This window comes from Tuber melanosporum, assembly GCF_000151645.1.
Source record: "Tuber melanosporum whole genome shotgun sequence assembly, scaffold_34, strain Mel28".
NCBI classification, from domain to species: Eukaryota; Fungi; Ascomycota; class Pezizomycetes; order Pezizales; family Tuberaceae; genus Tuber; species Tuber melanosporum.
Window position 1 is genome coordinate 564159 of NW_003299019.1, and position 10938 is coordinate 575096.

The window sequence follows — 10938 nt, forward strand, 5'->3', positions numbered from 1 at the left end:
TCCTTCCAGTACCATTGGTACTGTCTGTTTCCTGTTTAGGTTTTAGTTCTTATCAGAGACCTTTCGGTTTCCTGGTCACATGCCTGACTACCCCAATGGACATGCGCCAAGTTATTAGAGATAAACTTACAATACTCCCTTGGGAAGCATAGAGGCGCCGCCAATGCTTACATTGCTCTTCATAAATCTCCTTGACCTTGTAGCAAGAAGGATGCGTGTACTCCCACTCAGGTCAGAATTGCAAAGTTGATTCCTTCGCTTTGACGTCCTCTTTTGCTGTTGATTTTGACTCCTAGAGAGTATGTCTCTTCTAGACTACTCAAACACTGTCGTTGTCAGTACTAATAAAATGACCTAAGTCATTTCTTCATCTTCGCCTAGTTTTTAGAGCTTGTTGCCTCTTAGAACTTGGGTGGTAGAGATCTTTCTGAGATGGTAGACTATAGTCTCCATTCTGGGCTCTGGTATCTTGAATGGGCAGTCGTCTACCCTTATTCTAGATACTTGAATTTCTCCCTAGCAGGTTTTATACTCATAGATATTCTTTCCACAATGAGTGCAATACTCTTTCAGCTTTCTTTCATCAATTGTTAACTGGATGATTCCTTCATGGGCATTTTTGAAATTTGTATGTGTCAACTTGGTACTCCCAATAGATCTCTTTGCCAGTTTCTCAGGTTCCAGTGTCTGCTTCCTCTTTTTGGAGGGACCGCCTCCCTTTATAAATAGTTTCTCCCTTTTTACCTTTAGTTGATTCTTGTCCACAGGCTTTTTATCTGAGAATGTTTTTACGAGTTTTAGCTTATTCCAATCTAGATAGTCCCATTCCTACTATTCTTCCTCATCTCTTCCTGCTTCCTAGACTGCCTGAAGGTTCCCTCTCATATATACCCTGCGAACAGGATCTGGTTGGACGGATGGCAGTGACGTATATGGTGCTATTCTGACACCTTCAATTCTGTCGTATTATAGTCACAGGACATGTAACCGGTACGGGTACTTGGTTATTGGTTTTGTTTTATGTTTTGTTTTAAGTATCGCTTTGATACTTGGTTTGTTTTAAGTATCGTTTTGATACTTGGTTTGTTTTAAGTATCATTTGATACTTGGTTTTGTTTTATGTTTTGTTTTAAGTATCGCTTTGATACTTGGTTTATTTTAAGTATCGCTTTGATACTTAGTTTGTTTTATGTTTTGTTTTAAGTATCGCTTTGATACTTGGTTTGTTTTAAAGTATTGTTTGATACTTGGTTTTATTTTATGTTTTGTTTTAAGTATCGCTTTGATACTTAAAGAGTTTTTACCAAAGTGTATCGATTGATACCTTTGATTAGTTTCGTTCATGCCAGACATGAACAGATTTGTGTATTTAAAGACCGCCTGTTTCTATGATAGAAAAGGCAGACTTCGACAGACAGTATTTCAATATACTTGGTTGAATGGTTACTTCTTTGTTCCTCAGTACACCCTCGAAGCCTCCTTTAGTTCTCAGCTCTCGCCTCCTCTCTGGAAGAGCAGGCCACCTGCCAACTATCGTATCTTTACCGATAACGTGATTAGCACCTTGCGAACACGTTACAGGACGCAACTGAGATCGATATGTATGATGATATACGGGCCCTGTAAGTAGGCCGGAGAGGGGTGTTTGATACCAGAGATTCTAATTCTGAGTGGGGTTACCCTACTTAGTGTAATTCCTAGGTGTTAGATCCTAGTATTCCTAATAGATTCCTAATACTAGAATGGTGAATGAAATCCTGTTACCCAGAGCAACCAAGGATTGCTAATCGAGGGATTATCTATCAATCCAGTGGAATAGCTTCCTGTGAATTAGTAGAAAGTTTTCCAAAAGATATCTGTTAGTTGGGTAGAGAGTTATGAAAGTTTGAAATCAGACAACCTAGAAAGGTTGCGATTATGACTACCTTTGCAGATACAACCTGCAGATGAAACTGATCATTTCATCAATGACAGAGACAATTGGGGCCACCTCAGTTCAACTTGAAAACTAGTCCATAAGTCTAAAGATTCTGACAATCGGATAATTACTATTGGGAATAGTATGATTCCCAGTTAGCTATATTGCAATTATGGAAGAGGGTGTGGTGATTTTCAGGACTTCCAGGTGTTTGCACTTTGAAGAATACCTGATGTTGCGAGTTATAATCAAAGCGGTACATAGTTGTATAATAGATAGATGTAGTCCATGAATACTCAGATGTGAAATATAAATATTGAAATGCCTCCCAAGCTTTTAGACATCATCAAGCAATGGAGAAGAGATCTTAACAATATAATATTGTTTTCATGATTCTATTCTACTTTACTTACTTTACTTTGCTCTTAGTAATCATAAACAAATCGAGTGTAATCCACGCTTTCTTAGACAATCTCTGTCTACAGAAATGAATCTTTGTTTACCTAGACAACTCCGCAGTCTATTGGATTGTCTCCGCCTAACATCCCACCTGTACCTATAACTTTATTTCTGTTTATATTAGTATATGCCCTCCCACTAACCCACCTATATATCCAACCCACCTATATATCCAACCCACCTATATATCCAACCCACCTATTATAATTTTTATTCCTGTTTGTATTAGTAAATACTCTTCCACCAACCTACCTATATTTCCATCTCTCATATTAGTATATACTCACCCACCAGTCCACCTGTATATACATACCACCTGTTATAATATTTATTCCTGTTCGTATTAGTAAATTCCTTCCTACCAGCCTACCTATAATTCCATCACACCTGTTAGTTAATACCCCCCCCTACCTGTCTATATTTTCTTCCCACTGGTACTTTGTTGTATAAAATGTTTGTTGTAGTATTATGTAGTGTTAATGATGAAGTAATTTCTGTAGAGCTGTATATAAAATTGTATTGTATTATAGGAGTGAAAGAAGTTGATGAGGAAAGAAGAAAAGAAGAGAGAGTGATGGACCCCTTTATATAGGCCTCCCTCAAAAATGCCAAGCCAGGTATGTAAGAAAATAGAATTTACCCTACTACACTTTCTACCTCTTATTATACTAAAAATAAATAGATACTATTAGAATAGTAAAAGTATATGGTTAAGACTACATTTGGCATATAGCTTTTATGGCATATTTTTTGGCATATTAAAGTTTTTATATAGGTGTGTATTTAGCATGTATTACCAAATGGCAATATATTTTTATTGTAATTATAAATTTTTACTATATATTTTTATAGTAGGGCTAGGTGCAGAATTATGAAATAACCCTCAGAAAAAGTATAAACCTCTGAACTCTGAAATAAAGAATTTCTTCTAGTAATATACACAATCAATTGTAAACCTCTATCTCTATCCAATTATTTCTTATTTTCTTAAGATGAATGAACAACAATTATTCTCAGCAAATACTCATCAATTTGAAAATACCAACTATGATTCCAATAATGAAGTCAGCTCTAACTTAGACTCTACCACCTCAGAAACTATTAGGCAGTTGAAAATTGTTAATGGCTTTTTACTTCATGTATTGGATAATGTTAAGGTTTTGCAGTATTGTAGAAAGATAATAAAATGAAGGTAAAACCTTTATATACTATGTAGTTTATTTTGGGTACTTACTCTAAGCTCAGTTATGTGACTGTGTTTTTTTTTTCTTCTTTCATACACCTGTAGCATGTTTGCTAAACTCATATATTTAATTTTTCCTCTGAATATTTTTATTAGCATATATGCTATTTTCAACTTTTATTATAATATATTTTTTATTAGTACATGCCGAATAGAGCCTAAGTATTTAATGATATTATTGACTAGCTAGCACTCCAAATAGTCCTTCACTACACTATTGGATTGAGGTAGTGTGAGCTTTTTATAATACAATAAAGTGAAATATTTAGCTTATATTTTTAATAGCTTTAGGATTTACCTCAGAATTTACAGGCTTCTGTTTTGAAGAAAGGATAATGACTGCCCTTTTATTAGTACATTATAAAGATTATGTTTTTAAATACAGCATAGAAAATAGATCTATTTATTATATACAACTATGAATTTTACTTTGATTTTGAATTTTTTTATCTCAAGTAAAAACATAGTAGAAAAGTTATCATATTAAAACATTAAAATCGAAAACAAATCCATAATAATAAAAAAAGGCTAATGAATATGGTACAGAAAACAGAATTTAGTTTTAGATTTAAACCTATATTTGGATTTGTTTATGCATGAAATTCAAGAATGGGTAAAAAATAGATATATAACTTGAAAAGAAGAGGAATTGTTGATCACAATTGAAATAGGGAAGGGCTATCCACCATGGTAACAATGTTGCTTCAATTTTGGCTTAATATAGGATGCCTACAGTAGCTCTTTATTTTATGCTTGAAATATTAGAACATCAAATTAGTATGCCTGAAGTTTTACCCTTTGGCCTTTTAAGAGAGGGTCAACATGTAAAAAGTTTGGTCATCATGTGACCTTAGTGGAATTATGTATCATATATAGATTCTGCTACTTGCGATGCTTTTTCTCCTCCTTTCTTTTTCGCTGTATAACCCCAAGATCTGCTCCAGCGGACCTGTTCCGCACTGGCAACCTGCTAAGGGGACCGGTCCTCTCTCCCTTCCTTGAAGAATACGCCTACCCATTAATAAATCCAACTTTTTTACGGGATACAAGCGTGGTAATTACGTTGAATCTTTGGCTGAAAACCAGTTTGGGGGTGAGCGTGGTCAGAGGGTGGACGTTGTGAATTATCCAGATGGACCTGATTGGTCATCAATGTCATTCGGCTATATTTCAGCATCGCTTCCTCTCTTAATCTCTAGCTCTCAAACGCCTCGCTTTAGTTGCCTTCTCTGGGGCCGTTCCCTTCTTGCTCCACCCATCTTTGCTGCCCCTTAAAGGGCTTTTAGGAAAGAATTTCTCCTTTAGAGTGATATTTTGTGATTTAGGCTTTCAATCCCCCCTGAAGATTATGAATGTACTATAATTATTGTATATTTTTTCTTCCCCTTCGCCCAGGCGCTAAAGCCTCCAGAACTCATTCCTCTCTGCTACGGTTTCCCTACGTACTTTATAAACCGCGTTGATCGGTGATAGCTTTGATGCTACGTAACCCCTGTCCATTTCCACTGTCAAACACCTCCCAATCCCATAATCTCCATCCCCGACCAATACCCTATCCAACAGCTTGAACAGTCATGCCACCTAAATCTCTCTCCCCTGCGAAACTCTCGCAAGTTCTTGCTCATATACACTCCCTAAATACGGCACACACTCTAAAAGACCTCGAAAAGATCATTCCCGCAGCAACTGGCGTCTCAGGGATGTTGGTAAAAGATTACCTAACAGCACTCGTTGACGAAGGGCTCCTTAGGGTAGAGAAAATCGGTAGCGGGAATTGGTATTGGGCTTTCCGTTCCGAGGAAACCAACACGAAACGGCGAGTTCTAAAGAATTGTCTCGAAGAGAAAGAGAAGCTTTGTTTGGCGATTTCAGAACTGAAAAGGGCAATTGGTGAAATAGGTGCCGATGAGGGGGGTGAAAAGGAGGAATTGGTGGGGAGGGTCCAGGAATTAAAGGTGGTAAGGGCGGGTATAGCAGCTGAGCTCATGGGGTATGAAGAAGGGAATGTGAGTAGGTTGAAGAGAGAGATTGACGAAATAAAGGCCAGGGTTAATCTGACTATTGGTAAGTCTCACCCCCGCAGACGTAGGTTTAGGCTAATAGGGTAGACAATCTTTACACGTTGGAGAAGTACGTGAAGGACGTTACCGGTGGAGACAAAGAAACCCTCGATGGTTGCAGAAAAATGTTCGGCATGGAAGAGGAGATGGAATATGTCTGAATGTACTTGTACTTTGGCAGGGTAAGCTAACCATGCCTTTCACTGGGGCAACGTAAGTAAAGCCATTCAGGGGATTAATTATTTCTAGGGTCATGGCACGTCGCTCTAGTATCCTTAACCTTAAGGTCCGAACCAAGTTTGAATAGAGCACGACACAATACAAGACTGTGCGATACGGTACTGTAACTCACAGTAAACTTACTTACGAGACTCCGTTAGTCGGACTAGCACGGAAAAACACTTTATAGATCCCAAGGGAGGTGAATCAGTGGATGAGAGGGTTCACACGCGGAGTCCAGAGGAGGAAATGGAAACTCGATTTGGATTTCCAAATACATAACCAACCCCAAGCATTGGGGATAAGAGCATCATGAACCCAACTTGGCTTTCAGTAGCGCCCTCCTCCGTACAAGGTTCCTCATTGCTATGAAATTCTCCTCATTGGTCTTTGGCCCCACTGTCTCCTGATATCCGGGACCGGAGGTTGATTTAGTGCACTCCTGTTGACATAAACAAAACGCAATCTATCGGGCATTTTTACCCCTGTTCCTATAGGATAAAATAGTAGCCAGGCGGCTATCGTCTGCCGGATGACCATATTGGCGATGTGGGCGTTGAACTAAATTCCAGATTTGTTGTCGTGTAGAGTTGCCAGCTATTTTCCACCCACAAGGGCGGCGTTCGACTACCCAATGCCAAAGGGAGAAGGGTCCTTTTCTAGTTTACGTATCATAGGGGAAGGGCATTATGGCAAAAAAGGGCATTACCCTGAGTTCATGACCCCACCTTGGGAGAAATGCCCGAGTGGTCTCACTACTCGAGTACCCAGCAATCCAGGAATAGCAGCACCCATAAGGTTTGGCAAAGGGGCAGTAAGGGATGATGTAGTGCAAGAGACACTGAGCCATGGGAGGGTTCTGTATGGGGTCTTGGTATTTTGAAAATAATGTTAGTTTTGGTGAACCCCTTCCTTTGTATCTTCATTTTTCCTCCTTCTTTTTCTTCTTTTTTCTAATATCGCTTTATCCTCATCTGACAAACATTTGCCCGAGGAGTGGACCCCAATGACTATGAGCGTAGTCATCTCAACTTGACATAAACTATGGCAGGATGGCAAAGTACACAATTACCCGGCATCCAATTTTGCTGCTGGGGATTCCTTTTTCCGGTGCCGCGGCGTACTCGAGTACTATACCTTGCAGCGGTATCCTACGGTGCTCAAACACACGGCATTATTAGAGCACGACACGAGTGAAGAAGGTTGTGGGACAATAGAGGTTCCAACTAAGAGCGGGGAATACCCTGTCTGCAATTACCGACCGGGTTCAATAGCATTAATGCTCCCCTCCATTCATGCTCCGGATCACGATATCGTTGCCGCCGTACCGGTACTTGAGTACAGTACAGTACTATCCGGCAAACGCTGGTATCGCTCTTCAATGTTCTAAATTTTTACCGCCCTTGCCACGCGCTAAGTGGACCACTGGTAACTGCGATTCCACCTTCGGAAATTTTGGATTTGGTGTGTAAGCTTTATTTCCTTCTTTATCCTATTCCTTGCTTTGATCACGCGAAGGGGTCTTTCTCGCAATTTTAGCGTTTTGAGAGCAATGTTTGGCTGAGCTACACTAACTCGTATTCGTGAACGGCAAAGCTTTTCAGATGTCACGCTGCCTCCTCCTGTAACACATACCCGCGGGGACCGCACCCGTCCGAGGTGTTAATTTATGATAGTTTCCAGGTCGCCAGTCTGTTGTGATCCAGAATGGGCGGCTATAAACCTTCCCCTTGTTTAACGACCCAACTTACTCGAGTACCGGTACTGGTAAATCAAACCTCCCTTACAGCACCCCCCTCCCATTGCCTAAGCGATGCCATATTCGAGTTTCTTGCAGGGGCTCATAGAGCGCCCGTACTCGAGTACCGTATAGTACGAGTACTCGTAAAGTACTTGGCCCCTTCATTATGGGCCAAAAGCAAGTGGCTAGTGTCGCAGTCCTGGGCTAGAATAAGAATCTGACAAGCCAAGGTTTTGAGATAAGATTGGATACCGGTAAGATGGGAGGGGGTGTCGTCTTAATAGAAAGATGAGGATAGGATTACACCAATAAAGCGATAATGCATCTAACGCAGTGCCTGGTGCGTGCGCATCGTGTTTCATGTCCCAGCAAGTTGAAAAATCCCCGCAAGGGGGAACCGTTTCGCACCCCCTTTGAGAGAATATTATTCTCATATCATATCATACCGTTCCTAGCTCTTGGGTTGAGCCCTCAGGGCATTACGTGTTTGGGTTTCGCGAGCTGTTCTCCACCATTTTGAGACGAGGTCGACTTTTGGAATGGCGAATCCAGAATTTCCCAAGGCTGAGTACAGTACGAGTACTGTACTAGTACTCGTACCGCACAACGAGTACTCTACGTAGACTACCCGTGCTGTATCATAGCTCGAGTCCTTTACAAGGCTAGGTTGGCTGGGCCAACGAGAATTGTGCAAACTCTCTAGACGCATGCAAAGGCTCTGACAACCTACCCCGTTATTCATAATCTGCAGCCTTTTTTCCAACGGACACGGTATTCGGAAATAAGCCAAGCGATGTTTTGGAAGAGTCCTTCAATCTCCCGATCGTGTGGTTCCTGTTATCGCTGACCGAATTACCGGTTGGGACAACAGATTCCCACGCCAGGGCTCGAGCATGATCTTCTGAAAGGAGTGGATTGGGGGGCCGTGAAGAGGAGCCACAAGGGGGAAGCCATAAATCGCATTTTTCCAACCGCTGACGTTTTGCAAGTGGTCTGTGCTCTGATTCAGGTACCAAAATCATGATCAGGGACGGTACTCGAGCACAGTACCGCACAGCTCAGGGGTCGAGACTGCGGCATGAGGCCGGCCCGAGAAGGCGTGGGTAGAGACGGTGCACGCTGTTGAGGCGCAGTCGTGAGGCTCTACTCTGCGCTGCGAGATGTCGTGGGCATGCGCAGAATGGTGAATCCAGAATACGCTGCATCCCTTCACTGGTCGCCAGGAAGCAAGCCCCCTTCTGAAGAGCGTCTCCTGTAACACCAACTAAGATTGGAAAAAATTGCTTGTACCTACCGAGGGGCAGTAGATACTACAAGCCTACGGTCTGCGCCTCACCCGACAAAGCTCTTTTGCGGGGTATGACAGGGTTTGGCTGTGGCGAGCAGTAGCTATCTGACACGATTTACAGCGCGAACGTCGCAGGTTGAGGACTAGCCAATCAAGTTCGCACTCCTTGGAAGGAGTACCCAAAACCCTCTCCCTATTCTCCTACTGATGGCGGTGTAGACACTTTAAAAGGCGATAGTGCCGCCTTTTCCCAAAAACTCCTATTCGTAAAGATTCAGATTCTTCTCATACGTGGTTTTTTTCCTTTTCTTCCTCTCCTTTGATCTTCTTTTCTACTGGTGAGTCTTCCCATTCCTGGCCTTGTTAGTATCATGCTATGTATAGTACTAGTACAATGTCATTTGATAGTACCGTAGTTGGCGAATCTAACCCTCTCTTACCGAAAGAGTATGCCTTACTGACGTCGTGGTGATTTGTGCAGGCTGTGCCATATATTTTCTTTTTTTCACTCGCTCCCCGGTTTCTTAGCTCAGCCTGCTTCATCAACTTTAATTGTTTTTCCGTCAACATTGGCGACTTCTTTTGCCTTCTTTATAAAAGTGCTTGGACCTCCGCATCAACTAGAATTCTCATCAGCAACTTCATCGCACGCTTCACTCGCTATTGCCACAGCAACACCAAAGCACCAAACAAAACATCAAACCGTTTAGTATCGCAAATCGAACAATCGACTTGCCTTAGAACCGGTCGGTGACTACGCTACAAAAGCCTTTCCTACCTGACGAGCTCATTGCACTATAATCTCCCATTACCTTACGCACTTCCGAACCAATATCTCAAATATCTACACAAATGCCTTGCATGACCCGTTACCCCACCCCCCCCACTTATATCTCGCCCGGCACCAACACCGCCAATCTGGCTTCTGCCGTCTGCGCACACTCAAAACAGGATCGCCGACCCTCGATAATTCAATCTTGTTCTCCGCCGGTGTCGGATACAACACCTGAACCTGCCAAGTTCATAATCACGTTAAAAGGCAGAACTGAAGAGAAAACTTTAGTCTCCAAGTGCTCGCCGCCAGAGAGATGGTCCGGGGCGGTGGTGACTTCTGAGAGATCAAGCTACATCCATATGGGTATGAGGCGTCGGGAGTCTCTCCAAAGACCAGGCGTCGAGGGTGAAGGATGTTCAGGGAGCGATACTGCGAGTGAGACCGAAAGTTCCTACGGGGGCGAAAGATTCGGGGAGCGATGCTGCGAGTGAGGCTAAGACTTCCTAGAGCAGTGGAGGTATTGGCTTAGCTCGGGCATCAGGACTGGGGCCACAAGGATGAACGAGGCTGGGGGGGTTTCAATCTCATTTTGTTTTTTTTGTTTTTTTTTTTGGCTATAATTTGGGGGGTTTTTTTGACGGGTTATTGGATTGTAATCTTTTTTGTATTTTTGACGGGTTACGATTTCTTCACTGTATCCTAGGGCTATGGCTTCAGTGTTTCGGGTTTTTGGGTTTTCTTTTATCAGATTCCTGTTTTTGCCTCGCCTTATTTCACTTTTTTTATAGAGAATTTTTTCTTGGGCTCGGTGGCTTTCTAATGACCTTGAGTTCTTTCGCCCTCCTGTATGATACTTTTGCGGTTTTTCCATAAATTTCAAGACCTAGAAGAAAACACCTTAAATTCTTCTTTTATCATACGCGTGCAAGTTCTTCCCCCGGGAAAGGGCGGAAGTCGTAAATACTCAGCCATAACTCGTACCACTGCCCTACACCCCACCCCAACACTATATTTATCTCCCACAATCTCAAAATAAACCTTCATCCTGCGGAAAAGAAAGAAACATATTTCCGAACACCCTCGTAGAAAAGGGTAAAACAAAATTAAATAAAAAACAAATAATGCACAGTTCGAGGTTCAAACCGACTCCCTCCCCCAACCACAACTTCCCGGACACTAGCAGTCCGGGTTACTTAGCTAATGAAACCGTCCGCGCATTCCCGCCCCAACTACAT

The 10938-nt window shown here is 42.1% G+C and overlaps 2 protein-coding genes; both read left to right on the top strand.

Annotated features, from left to right (window-relative positions):
* Nucleotides 1–5194: 5194 nt before the first annotated feature.
* On the top strand, nt 5195–5728 carry GSTUM_00007288001 (uncharacterized protein; the record flags this gene model as incomplete). Its single annotated transcript, XM_002839307.1, has 1 exon — nt 5195–5728. One exon carries the CDS (start codon nt 5195–5197, stop codon nt 5726–5728), a length of 534 nt encoding a protein of 177 aa, XP_002839353.1.
* Nucleotides 5729–9205: 3477 nt separating this feature from the next.
* On the top strand, nt 9206–10597 carry GSTUM_00007289001 (uncharacterized protein). XM_052355784.1 has 2 exons: nt 9206–9266; nt 9410–10597. Exon 2 carries the CDS (start codon nt 9781–9783, stop codon nt 10192–10194), a length of 414 nt encoding a protein of 137 aa, XP_052211751.1. The 5' UTR covers nt 9206–9266; nt 9410–9780; the 3' UTR covers nt 10195–10597.
* Nucleotides 10598–10938: the final 341 nt, after the last annotated feature.